Genomic DNA, 20,007 nt, shown 5'->3' with positions numbered 1-20,007 from the left:
AAGAGAGAGGCAGGGAGGGGAGCAGAGAAAAATGTAGAGCTCAATATCAATAAAAAAAAATCCCAAAATCATATGTACTCCATTTTTAATGTATAGTGTGCGCTGGGAGAGAGGGGTTAGTAAAAAGCAATTAAAAAATTATAATTGTCTTACTTTAAATATAAAGGAAAAGTGTGCTCCCTCAAGTGCCAATGGCTGCCTTTCATAATTGCAGTTTATGGTTGCTCTTGTCCTAGTGTTCACGGAAACAGAAAGTATTCTGACACTTAGGTAATTGTTCCATTTCCCTCTTAAAACACACACTAAAGTTCACAAATATCTACTGCTTGGTAGCTGCTGGACACCCTGAGATTGTCTGGGGTACTTACAAGTCATCACTACTAACCTCGGGCCTTAGCCACCTGATTCATTTCTCCCCAAGCCAGCTCTCTGCAGGGTTCTGTGTGCTGTTTTAGGGTGGGGCATTCCAAAAGCACCCTCACATTTTGGTAGACAGCACCGAATCATTTTCAATCATCAGTTGTCTTGGGTATTTTTATTTGGGGACAGGAGTCAAACTGACTAGAAAAACAGACAACTGCCAGCAATGTTAAATGAATATTGCAATGGAATGACAGTATTTTCCCATGACAAAATATCATACCCCAAAACTATTAGTACCGGTTTATACTAAGTTGCTAGTACCTAGCACAGTAAAGAGTCAGAAACTTCATTTTAGTTGTGTATTTTCTCCTACTTAGAGGACTTATCCTACAATTTAATATTATGTTTTCTTAAAGACAAAAGACTCTATATGCCTCAAAAAACATTTTAGTAAAACTTACTCAGAAAAATACAAAAATAATTAATGGCTGGTTTCAATTTGGTCAAGAAGCTTCTGTAGACAAATGGAAGGTATCTGGTGCTAACTGTATCACACAGCTCCGAGAACAGGAACACCTGTAACCCTGAAGGCTATCTGTATATGGTGTTCGGGGAAAAATACAGAGCAGGGCATGGTAACACACACATTTAATCCCAGTACTCAGGAGTAGGAGGCAGGCAGATCTCTGTGTACAAGGACAAAGTCTAGCTACAAAGGTTAGCCTACTCTACAAAGACAGCCAGGGTGGTTACACAGAGAAACCCATGTGTGTGTGTGTGTGTGTGTGTGTGTGTGTGTGTGTGTTGTATAAGTCCTAAAGATAGCCGTGGAGAGGGGAATGCAGGGGTTAATAGCATTTGTTGCTCTTGTAGAGAACTGGGGTTTGGTGCTCAGAACTCACATGGTGGCTCATAGCCATTTTTTACTCCAATTCTAAGACATTCAGTGCCTTCTTCTGAATTATGTAGGCACCAGCCACACATGCAATGCATATACATACAAAGTAAAAAACACACATATACATAAAATAAAGAAAAAAGACACAGGGGCAATACAATAAGCCAGATTGCTTTATGGCTATATGAAAATATTTATTCACAAAATAAAAGTATTTACAAATTTACAAAATGGAACCTTGATCTTGTTTTCTCCATGAGTCTCTGCAGACAATCCACTATGAAATCATGAAGATTATACAGCCAGAGTGACAAGACAACTATAAATACATACAAATATTCCCAATGAATTATTCAAGACTCAGGAACGTCTTCATCAGGGCAGCAGTAATATTCCACAAAACATATCTGCCCATCTTCATTTCTAATCATGTACTGTAGTGAGAGGAATCCTCGATTATCTGTTCGGATAGATACTTTACAGGATAGGGCTAATGCCTTTGTAGAGGGTTTCAGTAAAGCAAGTTTGTATCTGCAGGAGAGCAAAGGAAAAGCTGTTATTTGGATCCACTAAATGCAATGCACATGACACCAAGTACAGTTAGCTAGGAACTATTTAGCAGCAGATACTTGCCAATGTGTTGGTCTTTTTTCTTACTTTATCTACCCGTGATTACAACCCAACATCTCCAGGAAATTCAGAGCCCATCTATTTTTTTTTAAATGTGATACATTTTCTAACATTAAAAATTACCTTTTTTGGTTTTATATGGAAATTTTGTACTTAACTTCATCTTTATCAACAATGTAGCCTTTATATTAAGAACTGACCTGTTGCCAGGCCATGGTGGAACACACCTTTAATCCCAGCATTTGGATCTCTGAGTTCGAGGCCAGCCTGGTCTACAGACTGAGTTTCAGGACAGATAGGACTGTTCCATAGAGAAACCCTATCTCTAAAAAACAAAACAATAACTGACCTGTTGACCTGGGTCTTATTACAGTGAAATGCTTCCACCAAGTCGGAATCTTTGGGATAGTCAAGGTGGGAGCTTCCAGCATTTCCAAAAGTAGATAACCTAGAGTTGAAAGTAAGCAAATCACTCATTAATAGGTTTGATAATAAGCAATATTAGTACTCATGCTACCTTAAATGACATATTCAAAAACTGGCTATAGGGACTGGGGAGATGGTTCAGCAGGCAAGTACATTTGCAGTGCAAGCCTCAGGTTCAAATCCCAGAATTCACATAATGGCCAGATATGACTGTATGTCTATAATCCTATCACTAGGGGACGAAGACTGAAAGATTCTCAGAACCCAGTAGGCAGCTGCTTAGCCAAAATGAGGAGCTTGTGATCCAAGGCAATAAGGTGAGAGCAGCAGAGGAAAATCCCGATGCCCTTTTCTGGCCTTATATGAGCACATAAGGACACAGGCATCTGTATACTCATGTAAATTCACCACATACACATAGACCACACACAATGAGTGTGTGTATATTTATATATATGTGTATATGTATATTTATAAATACAAAAAATAACATGTACATAAAATATATGTAAAACAACAACAAAAAAAAACTTGGTTACTTGGGTGATACCACATAAAAGGCAGATGTTGGTCTGCAGCTGCCTGTATAGTTTAGATTGGTCTTATACCAAATCCTTCTGCTTCCACCTCCAAATGCTGAGACTATGGCATGGAACACCACACACAGCTAAAATACACCAACCAAGCACCATAATAAAGATTTCACAGGATGCTGTAGAAAGTATCTGTAACAAAATATTAAAATATTTTTACTGCTGGGTGGTAGTCGCACACACCTTTAATCCCAGCACTCAGAAAGCAGAGGCAGACAGATCTCTGTGAGTTCGAGGCCAGCCTGATCTACAAAGAGAGTCCCAGGACAGGCTCCAAAGATACACAGAGAAACCCTGTATCAAAAAAAAACAAACAAACATGTAAAAAAAAAATTTTCTACTTTTATTCGTGTGTGTCCCGGTCTGTGCATGTGAATCCAGGTGCTCTAAGAGATCATTTTGGAGCTGAAGTTACGGGCAGTTGTGAGACATGGTGCTCAGAATCAAACCTGGGCCCTCTGAAAGAGCAGTATATGCTCTTAATTGCTTGAACCATCTCTCTAGCCTAGAAACAGTTCTGAATAAATCTCAGAGTACATGCTATACTCTGTACAGCTGTATAATCACAGTTAATGTTCCTCATCCTTAAACCTACACACACACACACACACACACACACACACACACACAGGTAGATATAAATATTAATGTATCTCAGAGAACTGTGAGTAATGGAAGACCTCATTTAAACCACTGTAAGCGTGGGGCCTGTTCTTAGCTTTTCATGCTGAATCATTTACATGCAATTCTGCTGTGAAATTACACTTTACTCTGACAGCGTTTCTGTGTTAGACTGATCGTCCCTATTGGACTGCTGGCAAATGTACACAATCTGAGTTTAATGTCTAGAACGCCTGAGTATTTGCCATGGGAGTAACATGGTGACAAGCACAGCGATCAGACCTGGGAGATCTTCCCAAGTTCTATGTCTACTCTCCATGTTCCCAGTCAGTCTGTTTTCTAATACAGCTTCTCTCTCAATATCCTTCAGTTAGGCTCAATCTAAATGTCCAGTCTAGGCTCATTACCTGGGCACTATGTCCACACACCTAACCATTCCCCAGTGCCATAGGAACTTCAAATTTTAACATATCCAAAAAAAGAATTCACTACCATTTCCACACACCAAATGGTTTAGTGCTCTGGAAATGGAAGATGAGTTGTTTAGTTATTTCTGCTGCGAGCTGATCTGGGAAAGGAGCCACTGATGTTCGTTTTAAATAATTAATTGGAGTTGCCATTGCTTTCCATTTTGGTGAACTTTTTGACATAACATGAGCAAGTTTTATCTGGCCAATATCATGAGAAAGAGCATGCTGCAATTGTTCCTAAATAATAAACAAAATTCCCAAAACACATATTTTCTTATTTCATTTCTTCAAAGTTGTTAAGTTCTATAAAATTCTAGTTTTGAAAGAAATAATAAACATAGAAATTTTGGTGGCACAAATGTCAGAACAGTTTTAACACTGTATTCATGCTGAAAAATGCCTGGACCTATGAGGCTCACCTTGACCAATCCTCTAAGTACTCAAGTACTGTTTCCCAAGTACTTGTGAGTATTATCTCGGTACTTAAGGGCTTGCAATTTTGTTCTCTGCTGATTCGCACTTTTTCCTCTACCTTAATTTTAAGATGGTGTTTTTTTGTCTTAATTTGAAGATGGTGTCTTTAAGATGGATTTGTACATTAGATCAATAGCTACTAAGTTTTTTTTTTAAAAAAAAGCTAAACTATTAACAATATGTACTTCCTTTTGTATCCTGAACTAACCTAAAGGAAATATATATATATATATATATGTACATATATATATATGTATATATATATACCATGTAATATAACTAGGCTGTTATAAATGTTTTCACTCAACTTTCCTCATGATGTAACCTCATCTATATCATGGAACACAACAATGAAAATACCAGTGGTTTAGACTGGAGAGATTGCTCAGTGGTTAAGAGCATTGCCTGCTCTTCCCAAGGTCCTGAGTTTAATTCCCAGCAACCACATGGTTGCTCATAACCATCTGTAATGAGGTCTGGTGCCCTCTTATGGCCTTTAGGCATACACGCAGAAAGAATATTGTATACATAATAAATAAATAAATATTTTTAAAAAAGAAAATAAAATACCAATGGTTTGCAGATTACAAGAATGGGCTTCTCATCACCAAAGCAACACTGCCCGACTATAAAACGTTTAGTAGATTCTTCTTATGTCTTAAATTTCCTATCTTGGAGTTGTAAAATTATAAAGTAATCAAATGCTTCTGAAAGTTCTGAGAATTTTAGGAGGTGTAGAAATTCCTGCAACTCAAGCAAATGTTGGATGTAGAGTTGGATCCACTGCCAGACCACATTAAGGATAATTGCACTCATGTACCTGAAATAGGGCTTGTCAGGAGATACGGTGATCTGTAGAACATCACTCGTCATGTCCAACTCAGAAAACGCTTCCCGGAGCCCCTCTGACTGCAGGATAATTTTATTTATAACATTGGTGCTACAGAAATCAAAATCCAGAGTCTCTTCAGGCTCCTGGGTGTTAATTTTGCAGACTGTCACCACTCCTCCTTCTTCTAGAAATAGCATCAAAGGGTGACCATAACCTTGGTAACACATCCGAAGTGCAGTTAAAGTCCCTGCAATGACAGAAGTCACATGGGGCTCAGCTCTGTGGCTCTGGGTTTAGCTTTCCCTCTAAACGACACACATACTGTCTCAAGAATAACTAATTCTGCTAAGCTTCTAGAATGCATGTCTCTTCTCAAAGGATCCCAGTTCCTGTAACTGCAAGGACACAAGAGCAAGTTTAGCTTGTTGAATGAATTTTCCACTTAAAATGGAAACATGCCTCAGAAAAACACCTGCTCATCTACAATGCCTCCTACTGAGATTATTTTAAATCAAATTGTTAGTAATAGAGGGTGACCATTGGTGATGTTATTTAACACCTTAAATCCCTACAGAGGAGGGATATAAAAACTTCTGGCTTCTTTCTCCTGGTTAGAGGGCCAGTGAGGGATTTGGGGAAAGCACATATTCTTAGGAAAAACCAGCGGGGGAACTGCATCAGAAAATGCATAGTTAAAAACATGTTTACTGTAGTATGTTAGCATGTGGATAATGGCTATAAGTGTGGGTGCATGAATTCCATCGCATGCCTCTGGATGTCACTGAACAATTTTTGGGAGTTGGTGCTCCTAAAGGACCTGGGAATCAAACCCAGGTTTTGTCAGGCTTGCTGGATAAGCACTTTTACTCACTAACCATCTCACTTGCTCAAAATGCATAGTTAGACTCAGCTACAGACTGTTCTTCAGATCCAACAATACCTAAACGTTTCCTAGCTTACCGTCAAGTTACTTTCCTATAAAATAAAATCATTCTCGGATTCTTCTGAGATTCTTGTAATCTTATGCCCAAGGCAACTAAGTTTTTTAATCTCTAAAAATAATTCCCTAAGCAAGTAAAAATATGCTTTGAAAAAACTATTTGAGGAAACAGACATAATTTATAAAAGTTTTATTTTAATGTTAAACACAGTCAACTGGGAGTCAGGAAAACTTACTTTTCTCTACCTGTAAGTAGATGTCAATTCTGAGTAAGTTAGAAAAAATATATAATTAAAACAAATTTCACAATGTTAAAGATATAATTCATGACTGTTTAAAGTCTTGATTTTAAACTTAGAATCTTAGAGCCTTGTGAGATGATTTTGTGAACCCTACAGGATCTAGACTCACCTAGGAAACAAACAATGATAAAATAATAATAAAGTTTACCTGGAGTAGGACTTGATCCAAAAATAGATAAACAGTCTAAAAGGATAGTTAAGTTAATTTGGAAAGTAACAGATTCTTCCTGAATGATAAATTCTTGAAACACTTCAGCCTGAGAAAAGTGAACATGAAAGTGGGGTTATCGTAAAGAATGAAAGTTCACATGCAATATTTCATTTTACACTTAAAAATTAACAATACTGTGCCAACTCCATGATAATAATTTCTCATTCCCCACTAAGATATGGCAAATTGTCAACCATTACCCACTAGAATACCACTCAATGGTTTAATCTTTAAAGGTATAACAGTTAGGTCCCATTTAGAAGCTCCAAAAGTGGCGGCGGGGGGGGGGGGGGATATGATGAAAATGTATGAGTTTAAAAGGGAGGCTGGAGAGATACGTTAGCAGTTAAGAACACCAGCTACTCTTCCAGAGGACCCAGCTTCGATTCCCAATACCCACATGGTGGCTCACAACCATCTGTAGCCATTTCCAGGGGATCCAACTCCCTCTTCTGGAAGGCACTCTGAAGGTACCAGGTACATACCTTTTGCTGACATTCATGCATGCAAAACACTCATACACAAAAATTTTTAAAAATTAATTAAAAAGTCACAAAAAAGAGACCACTCCCCCAACAAGCAATGGTCCTTCATCTTCATTTCTGGATATAAACCTATTACCTACTTCCCTTGCTCCTTCCTTGTGCTGATCAGTTTAGGCTAAAGTAACTTGAAAAGAGGGCAATTTAATAATGCATGAATGATAATAGTTTCTAATTACTTTTTTAGAAAATTAATTAGTTTCATGTGCATTGGTGTTCTGTGTGAGGATATCAGATCACCTGGAACTATAGTTACAGATGGTTGTGAGGTGCCACGTGGGTACTGGGAACTGAACCAGGGACCTCTGGAAGAGCGGCCAGAGCTCTTAATGCTGAGCCCCTCCAACTTCTTTTGAAGACAGAAACCATGTTTTATTTATTCCTCCATTTGTGAGGTCATACTATACACATGTTCAAAAATATGAATTGAATGTTGAGCTCCAATCTGAACCAGACAAAGGATAAGATTATAGCTATAATAGATTACAGTTAAGGGTGATGGTGCAGGGCTTTAGTCCCAGGACTTCAATGAAAAGTAGAGGCAGGTGGCTCTCCTAGCCCTGGAGTTCAGTGTGTTCTACAAAGCAAGTTCCAGGTAACCGGTTTATGTTAAAACCTGTCTCAGTTCAAAAAATAAAATAAAAATAAATGCTATTTCAGCCAGTAACATGAAAAACTAAACCGTGCAGGACAAGAATGACAATGTAAGGAGTAAACAAACATTCTGAGTTTTCATCAGGAAACTGCTGAAATAAAATCTGCTGCAGTTGCCACTTGTGTAAAATAGGATATAGGTGTCTATTTTTTGTGAGGACTTTTAAAATCGGTAAACGATGAGAAGAGTGCCTCATAGTTTAACCTTAATAAACTATCACTAGGAATCATTATCTGTGTGGCACACGATGGGAAAAGTATTTGTGGGGGAAAGAAAAAAAATCAAGTGATGACATTTTTATTCTCTAACTTGAGTTTTTTAGAAGTCCTTCAAAGTTCCTCAAAGTTCAATAACTAGGCGAATGCTATAACGGGCCTCCGCTCTCCCATACCTGAATAAAAGCATTGGCTTGCACACACTTTGCATTTTCCACGGTAACTTTGAGTCCATTTTTAGTAGCAAAACACGCGGCGTGTTCTTTGAAATGAATGGCTTTCAAGACGGTGGAGAGATTCCTAACGTTGTCGAGGCTGGCCACTAAGCAGTACTGCTCGTCCTCGTCCGGAACGCGCTGGGTTAGGAGAGGCATGGATGGTCCACCGCACAGGCGGTTCGGAGAGAGGGATGCCGCTCTTCCAAACTTCCGAAAACCTGAGAGACGGACAACAGACCTGGCATCAGTGTTGATGGGGCTGGCGACCTCAATCCGAAATCGGCTGTCGAGAGAGAGCGCCCCACTTCTTGCCACTGCACGGTCTTGAACTTCTGGGAAAATTCTGTATCTCAAAACAACGGTTTCCTCGCCTTCCAGGGGAAAAGAAGCGATTCACAGGGCAGCTGGAACTGGCGCGGGTTCCACGGAATAAAAAGGCTACGCAGCCCGCTTAAGGTCTATTCGGCAGCTCCCAGCGCCGTCAACCCGGCCGGCCGTGGCCCGGACAGTCACCCCGCTCACCGGCCCGCTCGCCGCACAAGGGGCGTCCCGGGCACAGGCCCCTGCCTCCGAGGTGACGTCTGACGCCTCAAGGCCCTCTCCAGCCCCGTCCCAGGAAGAACAGACACCCTGAGCCCCGAAGTGAGCGAGCCCGTCACACAGCTCCCGCCACTCTTCCGTCCCGCCGCCCCGCGGGCCACCGTCACCACCGAGCCGCCGCCGGCCTAGATAGTCTACCTCGAGACCGGAAGAAGGCTCCTTCAGGCTGGATGACTAACCCAGAACCTAGCGTGTGCTACCATAGAGACCGGAAGGAGGCGCGAGCGGCAGAACCGGAAGTACGGCCGGCCACTAACGCGGCGAGGCAAGATGGCGGCGACCAAGAGGAAGCGGCGTGGAGACTTGGAGGTTCAGGCAAAGAAACCGAAAAGGAGTCGGAAAGATACAGGGAAGCCAGCTAAGCAGGCAGCTGTGACAAATGAGGTGGAAGAGGAAGATAGAGATCGCATCCCAGGTCCCGTTTGCAAGGTAAAAGGCCCAGCTCCGGGGCTGTGCATGTGGCGTAAGCTTCGTGACCCGCTTACTGGTTACCAACGTGACTGCAGCCAAAATCCCCTTGACTGGACTGGACAATGTGTATGTTAAAGTTTTGTGCAGGTGGCCTCCTTGAGTCAGGCGTCCGTAGAGCCCGTAGCCAGGGAGGCCATTTAACGGGGCTTTTACTTCTAATACTGTATTTTCACTCGTCTCCCCACACCCCAGCCTCCTCGGGGTAGTGTTTTTCCGTGGATATTGTTGACGTCGTTGTTTTACTTTTCTTTTTTTCCTCATGGGTGTATCTACTTACTCCATTCCTTCCATTCCCTGCCATGTTGACCGGTATCAGACAGGGATACCAAAGTTTCTTTGCCAAACCTTTAAAGTTATGTCTTGTGACCCTAACTTCTTTGGTTGGATCTTAGGGATAATAAAATACCAGACCAGACCTTGAGTTTTATCTGTGTTCAGCAGTTCACCCTCTGCCAAGGTGAGCTTCCCTGGCCTTGGCATCTCAGAGATGATGGAGAAAATTTCTTCCAGAAATACTGACGTTTCAAAGGAAAGAGGGCGTCATAGAAAGTTACATGATTATTCAAAAGGCGAGCAGAATTAATTTTCACTCAGCTGAAAACCCGTTAAGGAAGATGTGTTAATGGAGAAAAAGATCTTGCCTTAGACCTGTTAACATCTGTCCTCTGTGCTTAGTGTAGTACTGTGGCTTTTAGGTAAAAGGGAAATGTGACAGGTGAGTGTAAATTATAGCCCAGTTTTAATTAACAGTTAAATCATGTCCTCTTGTATGAAAGGATGAGAGATACTTTTGAGAAAAATGAGCTGGTCTTTTAGGTTTTCGATACATGTTAGTGCCCCCCCCCCTCCTTTGGGAGCGGACAGAACCATGTGGGAATCGTTAGTCAGAGTCGCTCTATGATACATTCATTGAATTCATGAGATAAAGACTTACTTTTAGGATAGTGGGGAAACATGAGGGACTTAACCTCTGAGTTGGTTTTCAGAGAAAGGGTTTAATTTTGATACGGGGTGGGGGGGAGACAGAATAAAAAAAGAATTTATCAAAGGCATTAAAGTTGGGAGACACAGAAAATCTGAAAATTAGAACCAGGTTAGATGAGCAGTTTTCAGGGCTAATGTTGGGCAGTGATGTCGTAGATAAAATATATTTTAGAATCCAATAATAGAGGGTATATGCCATTTTGAACTTTGAAAAACCCCGGGAGGTAAAGTCATGACTTGGCTTTTAAATTTTGGTAGTTAGACAGCTGCCAGAGTGCTTCTGTCTGGGGACGCCAGGCGTTCCAGAGCTTTGCATCTCACAGTCAGTTGTAAGGGTTTAAGTAAGGACACTGCGCAAGTGTTCCCAACTGTGTAGAGGCACTGTCAGTATTTAGTAGTGCCTGTGATGTCGATGTAAGAAAATAAGGGCAAGTAGGCTATGCAGAGTCAGAGAAACTGAAATGGTGGTAGCAGAAAGTAGGAAAGGAGAGGAAAAGAGAGGACAGGAAGGAAATTTGCCAGATATAAGGATGGCCAAGTTTAGTCATACACTTGAGTTTAAGACTTTACGTTAATACGTGTATTATTAGGGCTAGAAAGACTTTTTCTCTTTCTGTGCATAGTTAAACTGGGAATGAGCATAGGGGACTGTAAAGGCAGAGAATAAAATTTTTAAAAAAGAAAAAGTGCTAAGAAGGCATTGTTAGGGTAGTGAGGGGTGGTTGGAAAGTGTCTTTGTTTTAGACCCTTCACTATGTTTGCAAGATAGCTATAAATCCTAGGTTCAAGTGGTTCTCCTGCTTCAGCCTCACTAGCTGGGGCTGATGGAGGTGTACCACCATGCCTGGTTCTAGTAACTCTCGTTAAAACACACTAGATAAGTTCAGCACAAGTATTAAAGTTTTCTTTTCTTTAGGGCAAATGGAAAAATAAGGAGCGGATCCTCATCTTTTCTTCCAGAGGAATAAATTTCAGAACAAGACACTTAATGCAAGACTTGAGAATGTTGATGCCTCATGCTAAAGCAGGTACTTTAATATCGTGTACTTTGAGCTCGTTTGCACACATTTGCAGAACGATACCATTACATATTTCCTTGTTTGCTCAGCCTTGTCAGGTAAAGAACCACAGTACAAGGCTTGGGGTATAGCTCAGTCAGTGAAGTTTAATCCCCAGAACTGCGTGGACCTGTGTCACGATAGTAACTCCAGCTCTAGAAGATGGAGGCAGGCGAACATCTAGGACTTGCGAGCAAGCCAGCCTAGCCTAGTTGGCAAGCTCTAGGACCCTGTCTCAAAAAACAAGGTTAGCGCCCCTGAAGAAAAGCACCTGAGGTTGACCTCTGACTGGATGGACAGAGACATACACACATACATTTCTAAAGTTCGTTTTTTCAAGTACCATATTTTTTAAAGAAATTTAACATTTTGTAATAAATTATTGGCAAAATTCACATCTTTTTTTACTTTCTTAAACATGTATCTATTAATATAGAAACATTTTCTAAAAGTCCAAGGATTCATTACAGTGGCTTCCAAGATCAGAAGGTAGGTGGGTAAGGTACTCAGTAAGGACTGGCATATATTGCTTTTTGAATTTTAAAAAATTTTACTTTTTTTAAATTTTTTTTTGAGGCAGGGTCTCACTAGCCTTGGCTAGCCTGGAGGCCAGTATGTAGACCAGTCCGACCTGGAACTCATAAAGATCCGCCTGCATCAGCCCAGTGTTGGAACTAAAGTGTGTGCCACCACGCATGACTTAGCAGTGTTCTGTTGTAGCGGCCAGTCCGTCTGCACTGCTGTGGGCGGCTGTGTCCTGAGATGCTTCTGTGTGGTGTTTACAGAACGGTCGCTTCTCAGGCTGACATTGGTTGTGCTGCCTTCCACCCCGAAACTAATTCAAAATTTTCATTGATGTGTTTCATTCCTTTGATTATCCAAAGCCAATTTTAAAATTGGTTTATTTGATTCGAAATTATATTTTCATTAGTTAAAATTGTAAATATTGGCCAGGTGTGGTGACACAGATCTGTAGTCCCAGCTTTTAGGAGGCAGAATCACCTGATCTCTTGAGTTCAAGGCCAGCTTGGTCTGCATAGCTTGTCTCTTTAGTTTCAGGAGCTTGAGCAGAGTGGTGCTTACCTGTCATTTCAGTGATAGGAAGATGGAGGCAGGAGGATCAGGAATTGAGGGTCATTCTGAATTACATGGGCTATTTGAGGCCAGCCTGGACTACATGAGACCCTATCTTAAAAAATATAAATAAATAAAAGAGTAGTTTCAGTTTTGAGCCAGGCCAGGCGACACAGACCTACAATTCCAGCTACTTGGAATCTACTTGGAATTGGAAATTGAAAGTTGAAGGCCCGCTTGAGCAAATTGGTAAGACTCTGTCTGAAATGAAAGTAAGAGGGCTGGATAAAGTAAAAAGTTAAAACCAAAGCAAAACTATAGCTCAGTGGTACAGTGCTTGCCTGGCTTGTGCCTCCCCCTGGCATCTATTCCCCAGAACAGTGGCAAGTATACACTGCATAATTGGCCCACTGCTTGCTTAGTTTATATTTACAAAGAATGGAGAGGTTGAATGGTTTTGGGTCTAATCAGTCTTGAAAATCTTTATTGTAAAAATAATTATCTAGATAGGATATGTAGTCAAAGTAAAGTAGTCTTCAAATCCATAATTTAATTGCTTTCTCTTTCTTTTTATAGATACTAAAATGGACCGTAAAGATAAATTATTTGTGATAAATGAGGTAATTTTATAGTTAATTGCAAATATTTTATCAACAAAAAGATAACTCATTTAACAAAGGTTATTTAATGACTTGTAAAATCATTTTGTGAATAATTGAAATTTTATTAATTTCACTAATCTTCAAGTTATTTTTATTACATGATAGCATATTTGAAAATTAGGATAGATACATGTAATAATTATCACCATATATAAAGTTTCAAAAATATGGCTATTTATAGAAAACTTATATTGTATAAAAGTACTTTATCAATATTAAATATGCAGGGAAAATTTGTCTTCCAGTATTACAGACTAATAACAGTTAGCATTTTAAAGAATTGTTGAAGGTGCTAATATTGTATTTCAAAGTGAAATTTTGTAAACAGTTTTAAGATAATTCTTTGGCACAAAAGTTGCTGTAACATGACATTACTGTGCAAGCTGTGGCAGCTTTGTTGACCAGAAGTAGAACAATCCCTTTTGTTGGGAGCTTTCCTTCCGGTGCGGGAGACGGGACACACACGATCTACAACAGCAGGAGAAAGTGCGAGAAAGAAAGTGGTGTGTGTATTTTTCATTGCTGAGCTAGACTAGGAAAGCCTTTCTGAAGGGGAGTTGTCAACTTACTATTCCAGGCTTAAAAAGGAAATTGGCAGAAGAACATTCCGGTAGAGGAGGCAAATACAAACTCAGAAAGTATTTTAAAAAATAAAACCAGCCACAAAAGATAGATAACAAAAATTTAAAAAAAGAGAAAGAAAGAAAGAAAGAAGCCATACTTAAATTTCTTAAATTGGCAGGTTTCACATCTTGGGTAGCTTGAGATTACTAATTGCAGAAGTTTATTGTTAGGATGCTTTTGTGATTTAAAATGGGTGTGGTTGGGAAGTAGGCGGATCTATCTCTTGAGTTCAAGGCCAGCCTGGTTTACAGGTCAACACTGGAAAATAAAACCTTTTAAGATATTGATAAAGCTGGAGGTGGCACACATTTAATCCCAGCACTTGGGAGGCAGAGATAGGCAGATCTCTGTGAGTTCGAGGCCAGCATGGTCTACAAGACCTAGTTCCAGAACAGGCTCCAAAGCTACAGAGAAACCCTGTCTCGGGGGGGAAAAAAGATGTTGATTAAATCGCTCTGAAGGAGGTTTTGCTTCTTTCCAATCCCTTAATTCTTGAACAAAAGCCTGTGTAAATAAATTTTTAAATTTTATAAAATTAAAACTGAAAAGTTTATGGTTAAAGTAAAGGGTATCTTTGTTGAGATAGAGTTTAGTTATTGCATCTCTTTTGCCTGGTGCCTTATTTTCAGTCACTGTTGTTTGTGCAGGAACTGTAATTAGAAGGCCTCTCAGTACAGCAAGGACACAGTTACGCTAAAATACTAGGCTGGCTGGGCTTGCAATTCAACACTTGGGGGTGGCAGAGTATTGGGAGAAAGCCAGCCTGGGCTGCATGGTACCCTGCCAGTAAAAAAAAAAATACAGCGTAGACTAGAGAGTTGAGAGGGATGCATACAGTATCAGGTTTACCTTGAGTGGAATGCCAGAAAGGAAATAAAATTCTGTGAGTAAATATAGACAGATTTGTTTGGTATCCATGCTTAAATCTTTTTTGTAGGAATCTGATTATTGCAGCAAATTACTTTACTTCTTAATAATAATAATAATGATATTTGTTGCTTTTTATTTCTTTTTGTTTCTATTTTTTAGGTCTGTGAAATGAAAAACTGCAATAAATGCATCTACTTTGAAGCTAAGAAAAAGCAGGATCTCTATATGTGGTAAGAGAATATGACAGTAGAATTGAGTTGGGCTGTTGGAATGGGTTTATTGTTTGTCCATCTTATATAACAAGATCAGCCATTTATGTGAAAAGGAGGGATAGATTATACTTGTTTGATTGTAGAATATTTGAAGCCCCTAAAGAACATTTAACATGAATATTAGAGGCATGGGCTGTCTTCCGTTCTATAGACATGCACATTTTATGTTATAGACATCCTGTCTGTGCCATAGACATGCTTCTTCTATAATCTGCTTGCAGTGAACACGCCCTGCACCGTGCATCCCAGTCCTCTGAAAAGCTTTCTTGTATTTCAGGCTTTCAAATTCACCTCATGGGCCATCCGCAAAGTTCTTAGTTCAGAATAGTAAGTCTGACTTAACTTTTTTTTTTTTTTTAATGAAAATCTTACAGATTTTGGGGGTTAATTGTGTCAAAGGACTTAACTGTGCTTTCATTACAATTCTTTAGTTCATACCCTGGCTGAACTGAAGATGACTGGAAACTGCTTGAAAGGTTCTCGCCCACTTTTGTCATTTGACCCTGTAAGTTTCTCATTCACTATAAACTCTATTTAGTTATTATAAAAAGGTCTTTAAAGAGGTATTTCAAATAATGTATTTATATTTTTATTTGTAGGCCTTTGATGAATTTCCACATTATGCTTTGTTGAAAGAACTCTTAATTCAGGTACATAACTTTTTGTATAATAGATGAGTGTCTTCCTCTGAACTTGCTTGTTGACTTAGACATCAGAGCACATAGTGTGTTGGGATGAAAAACTAACAGGCTTGTTTCCTACAAGATCTTTAGTACACCACGGTATCATCCCAGGAGTCAGCCATTTGTGGACCACGTGTTTACGTTCACCATTCTGGATAACAGGATATGGTTTCGGAACTTCCAGGTTAGCCTTGCTTTTATTTTTTATGTGCTTAAATATATTGGGATATATAGCATTACTGACAATGCAAATGTGTGCTCGTTGTTTTAAATAACTCCATTTCCCTTCAGATATTTGTGACAAATGATTGTCTGCCGTCACATACCTGAAGTCATCACTGTCTACTTCTTTTTATGGTTTTCAGTTGATGTGACATAGAACGTTTGTAACATGCCACTATACTCATTTAGAAAAGAAAGTAGATTAGAAATCTGTGGGCTGAGTGGCTTCCAGCCTTTCCGGAATCCTGTAAAGGACAGTTCGTTGTTCTCTCCTGCAGTATTAGAGTGCAGCAGGGGGACGGGTAGGATGCTGTAAGACTTTGAGAAACATAATTGCTATAGTAACAGCTTAGGTGAGTCATTGCATGACTCATCAGTAGAAGTAGGGATGCTGGAAGTCTCTATCAGAAATTTGGCAATGCAAATGTGCAGAAAAATGGAGAAGAGTTCATGCAGCAGGTATTGGGTGTGGGGCTCTTGTCTGCATGTTTTTATAGAAGATGCTTTACAGTATCAGTTAAATTTGACTTAGGACAGTAGATCTATTAAGAATGTTAATGTCGGCCAAATCCCTGTGACTTCAAGGCCAACTTGTTCAGCATAGTGAGTTCCAGGATGGCCAGGACTATGTAAAGAGACCCTGTCTAAACAGACAACCAAAAAGAAAGAATGTTTGTGAGACTCAAGATATGAAACAAATTCAGATATCTCAACTTAGAAAACCACTGAGAGGTAAAGTTCGTGGTATGTGAGCATGAAAACTTGAGGCATAAGTGGCGTGTATATCATCTTAGCTCTGGGAAGTAGAGACAGGTAGATCACTGGGGCTTGTGGACTGGCCAGCCTAATTTAATCTGCAAGTTCCAGGTACCAGTAAAGCCATCTTAAAAAGTGGGGCTGCTGAGATGACTCAGCTGGTAAATGCTTGCCACTAAGCCTGGTAACCTGAGTTTGTTCTGGGACACATGTGATGGGAGAGAACTGAGTCCTGTGAGAAGTGTTATGATTTGCCACTTGCCAGGTTCTTACCATACCTTATTTCCAAGATTATCACTCATGGTCTTGTGCTTCATTTTTTTTATTTGTTTGTTTGAGACAGTGTCCGTCTATGTAGCTCTGGCAGGCCTGGAACTCACCTGCCTCTGCCTCAGCCCAGTAGTGCTGAGATTAAAAGTGTGTTGTGCATGGCTTATTAATTCTTAGAGCCCACTTGTGATGACAGCTTGGGTAGTTTACCTTTTGTCAATATTATGCCCAAACCTGAGGACTGTTTCTTTTTTATTGTAGATTATAGAAGAAGATGCTGCTCTGGTAGAAATAGGACCTCGTTTTGTCTTAAATCTCATAAAGATTTTTCAGGGAAGCTTTGGAGGACCAACTTTATATGAAAATCCTCATTACCAGTCTCCAAACATGGTAAGCTAGGTATTTTGATTGTTCTCTCTCTCTCTCTCTCTCTCTCTCTCTCTCTCTCTCTCTGTGTGTGTGTGTGTGTGGCGGGTGGTTTTATTTTTGTCTGCAACTTTTTCTTGTAATTAGTGTTTTGCCGCCTATATGACTGAATTTGTTTTATTATGCATGCAATTTACTACTTAAAAAAAAAGATTCTGGGTGAAGGTACATAAGTGGAGGCCTTATTAAAAGCCATCATCTTTGTTGTGTCCAGCATCGGCGTATCATAAGGTCCGTCACAGCTGCAAAGTACAGAGAGAAACAACAAGTCAAAGATGTTCAGAAACTGAGGAAGAAAGAACCAAAGACTATTGTTCCACACGATCCCACTGCAGATGTCTTTGTTATACCAGCAGAGGAGAAACCAGTAGAAATACAGTGGGTGAAACCAGAGCCTAAAGTAGATCTGACAGCAAGAAAGAGACGGATTTACAAAAGGCATCGGAAACTGCAGCAAAAGATGAACAGAGGGAATGCAGAATGAATCAGTGGACAACTGGCTTCTCTAGTTACTAGAGATTTATTTTGTATTCCACTTGTAAATAACTTGTAGTATCAGAAACTAGCTATGTCTAATTAGGGTGCCATTTAAAAAAAAATCTTAAAGTCCTGTTGTCTTTTTCTAAATAAAGCATCTCTAGAATGCACCAGCTACTTTCCATTCTTTTCAGAGCCCATTTCCCATTTAGTGCTATTGAATACTCAGCACACTACAATTTGGGTAGAATTTTAATTTGGTCAACCTGAAATTCAATCATGTTCATTGGGTCCTGAGTACTTACAAAGGTGGTAGGCACTCTGAGAGCAGAGTCTGTGGGTGGCAAGGTGGGGAATGGACATTTTACTGAGTTTTTACTACTGAAGTCACTAGTTCATGACACCTTGGGAAACTGACTTCTGATCATTTCTTTAATCTCAACCAAGAGTACATTTAATTCTTAGGCTTTGAAAACCAACTAATACCTGTCTTATTGATAAATTTCAAATTTATATTAGAAGCAATTACTATAGATTATTCACTTAGACGTAGTAAGGTCAGATGGGGTATAAGAATACTGGAGGATTTTCCTCCTGTGAAGAGACAACCTCAGCTGCTAGAGAGCAGTAGCAGCAGGGAAGGCAGCAGCTTGGTCCTCCAGTGATCATGGGGATAGGTGACTGGGGGATACATGGATGTTATATGTAGTTTTTAACATACGTGCATACATATGTGTTAGACTTGTATCAGATGGTGGGGTGTTTCACCACATCTGCAGCCTGTTGGTAAACTACTAACCGAATACTGTTTCTCTTGCTGCCACAGCTGTATCATCACATTCCTTATCCCTTCAACGTCCTTCAGCTTGCTTTTTGTCCCTTTGTGATGACTGTGGTAAATACTTCTATACAGAAATCTCTGTACAACACTCATGGTTAAAACTGGTCAAAGGTTTTAAACAAGGCTTTCTGATTATTTTTGTAAGGTCTAAAATTGTACCTTGCCAGACATTAGAACATTGATGTTCTTGTGTGACTTACCAATCAGAATGCCAACTGCAAAAGGACTCTGTGTGTGTGTGGAGGGGGGCTGGACTAATCTTGTTTTTCTTTGGTACGGTTTCTCACATATTTCTATTAGTTTTATATAGTTACTTAATTCTAGACACAATTTCTAGTTTATTATTGATTTTTGTCTGTCCTTTGGTTTTTGTTACCATGATAAACATCCTGACCAGAAGCAACTTGGTTTATCTTAGACTTGAAGTTTCATCACTGAGGGAAATGAGGACAGGGACTAGGGCCAGAATCTGGAGGCAGGAACTGAAGCAGAGACCCAGTAGGAACGTAAGATTACTGGCTTGCTCAGCTTTTTTCCCCCCCACTTTGAATTATTTTTGTAAACAATCTTTTTTTCATTTTACATGCCAATCTCAGTTACCTCTTCTGTTCTCCCACTTCCTCTACCTCTCCACCCAACCCCCAATCCACTCCTCAGGGTAAGGCTTCCCACGGGGAGTCCTCAAAGGGGCACATCATTTTGAGGCAAGACCAAGTCATCCTCCTTATATCTAGGCTGAGTTAGGTATCCCTCCTAAGAAAATGGACTCCAAAAAGCCAGTTCACAGCTTCGTGTTTTTGCTTTTTTAACCTACCTCCTGCCTAAGGATGGCACCCTTACAGGGGCCTTGTCCTTCCTACATGAATTAGCAATTAAAATACCCCACCAACATGCTCACAGGCCCATGTGAAAAAAGTACTTCCTGCAATTGTGGTTTCCTCCAAAGAGACTAGTTTGTCAAGTTGACAAAAACCAGCGCAAAGTTAACTGTGTGTATGGGGGCTGGAGAGATGGTTCAAGGTTAAGAGCACTGGTTGCTCTTTCAGAAGACCTGAGTTCTTTTGAGCTCAATTCATGCTTTTAATTGTGCCTCTTTTCTTGAACTAGTTTAAATATGACTACTTGAAGTCATTTAAATGCTGTAAGTGATTCAGGTCAGAAGTTCACCTGAAGTACTGGACTGGCCAGTTTCTCATGGCCATAGCTGGTTAAATACAAAAGACAAAAGGGCATTGGTTCTTTGGGCAGTTAAATATCTCAGGAAGAGTTCATTAGAGAATATATTTTATAAGCAAATTACATATCATTAAAAAGTTGCCAGTTTTGA

The 20,007-nt window shown here is 39.8% G+C and overlaps 2 protein-coding genes across 3 annotated transcripts; one reads left to right on the top strand and one right to left on the bottom strand.

The window, feature by feature from the left end:
- Positions 1–1,416: 1,416 nt before the first annotated feature.
- On the bottom strand, positions 1,417–9,146 carry Rad1 (RAD1 checkpoint DNA exonuclease). 2 transcript variants are annotated; one of them, XM_048429460.3, is made up of 6 exons: positions 9,043–9,146; positions 8,349–8,608; positions 6,698–6,806; positions 5,296–5,554; positions 2,241–2,339; positions 1,417–1,792 (listed from the first exon to the last, which is right to left on the bottom strand). In XM_048429460.3, the coding sequence occupies exons 2-6, from the start codon at positions 8,544–8,546 to the stop codon at positions 1,615–1,617; spliced, it is 843 nt and encodes a 280-aa protein (XP_048285417.1). In that variant the 5' UTR covers positions 8,547–8,608; positions 9,043–9,146; the 3' UTR covers positions 1,417–1,614. The 2 variants fall into 2 exon arrangements, with proteins under 2 accessions (XP_048285417.1, XP_048285412.1); XM_048429455.3 differs by having other exon boundaries at positions 8,913–9,049.
- Positions 9,147–9,225: 79 nt separating this feature from the next.
- Brix1 (biogenesis of ribosomes BRX1) lies at positions 9,226–18,009 on the top strand. The gene is made up of 10 exons (XM_048429442.3): positions 9,226–9,419; positions 11,362–11,473; positions 13,154–13,197; positions 14,893–14,963; positions 15,283–15,332; positions 15,437–15,510; positions 15,605–15,655; positions 15,771–15,872; positions 17,198–17,326; positions 17,577–18,009. Exons 1-10 carry the CDS (start codon positions 9,261–9,263, stop codon positions 17,844–17,846), a joined length of 1,062 nt encoding a protein of 353 aa, XP_048285399.3. The 5' UTR covers positions 9,226–9,260; the 3' UTR covers positions 17,847–18,009.
- The last annotated feature ends 1,998 nt before the right edge of the window (positions 18,010–20,007 follow it).

The sequence above is a fragment of the Myodes glareolus genome, chromosome 15 (genome assembly GCF_982192425.1).
Source record: "Myodes glareolus chromosome 15, mMyoGla1.1, whole genome shotgun sequence".
Classification (NCBI taxonomy): Eukaryota; Metazoa; Chordata; class Mammalia; order Rodentia; family Cricetidae; genus Myodes; species Myodes glareolus.
This window is presented reverse-complemented; position numbering and strand designations above follow the sequence as displayed.

Excerpts from the sequence above, each read along its gene's own strand:
- Rad1 (XM_048429460.3), bottom strand. The coding sequence starts at position 8,546 with ATGCCTCTCCTAACCCAGCGCGTTCCGGACGAGGACGAGCAGTACTGC. Across the intron at positions 5,555-6,697 it reads TGGATCAAGTCCTACTCCAG|GGACTTTAACTGCACTTCGG; the intron begins GTAAACTTTATT and ends CTGTCATTGCAG. Across the intron at positions 1,793-2,240 it reads AATAAGACCCAGGTCAACAG|ATACAAACTTGCTTTACTGA; the intron begins GTCAGTTATTGT and ends GCTCTCCTGCAG.
- Brix1 (XM_048429442.3), top strand. The coding sequence starts at position 9,261 with ATGGCGGCGACCAAGAGGAAGCGGCGTGGAGACTTGGAGGTTCAGGCA. Across the intron at positions 15,511-15,604 it reads CACTTTTGTCATTTGACCCT|GCCTTTGATGAATTTCCACA; the intron begins GTAAGTTTCTCA and ends TTTTATTTGTAG. Across the intron at positions 15,656-15,770 it reads TGAAAGAACTCTTAATTCAG|ATCTTTAGTACACCACGGTA; the intron begins GTACATAACTTT and ends GTTTCCTACAAG.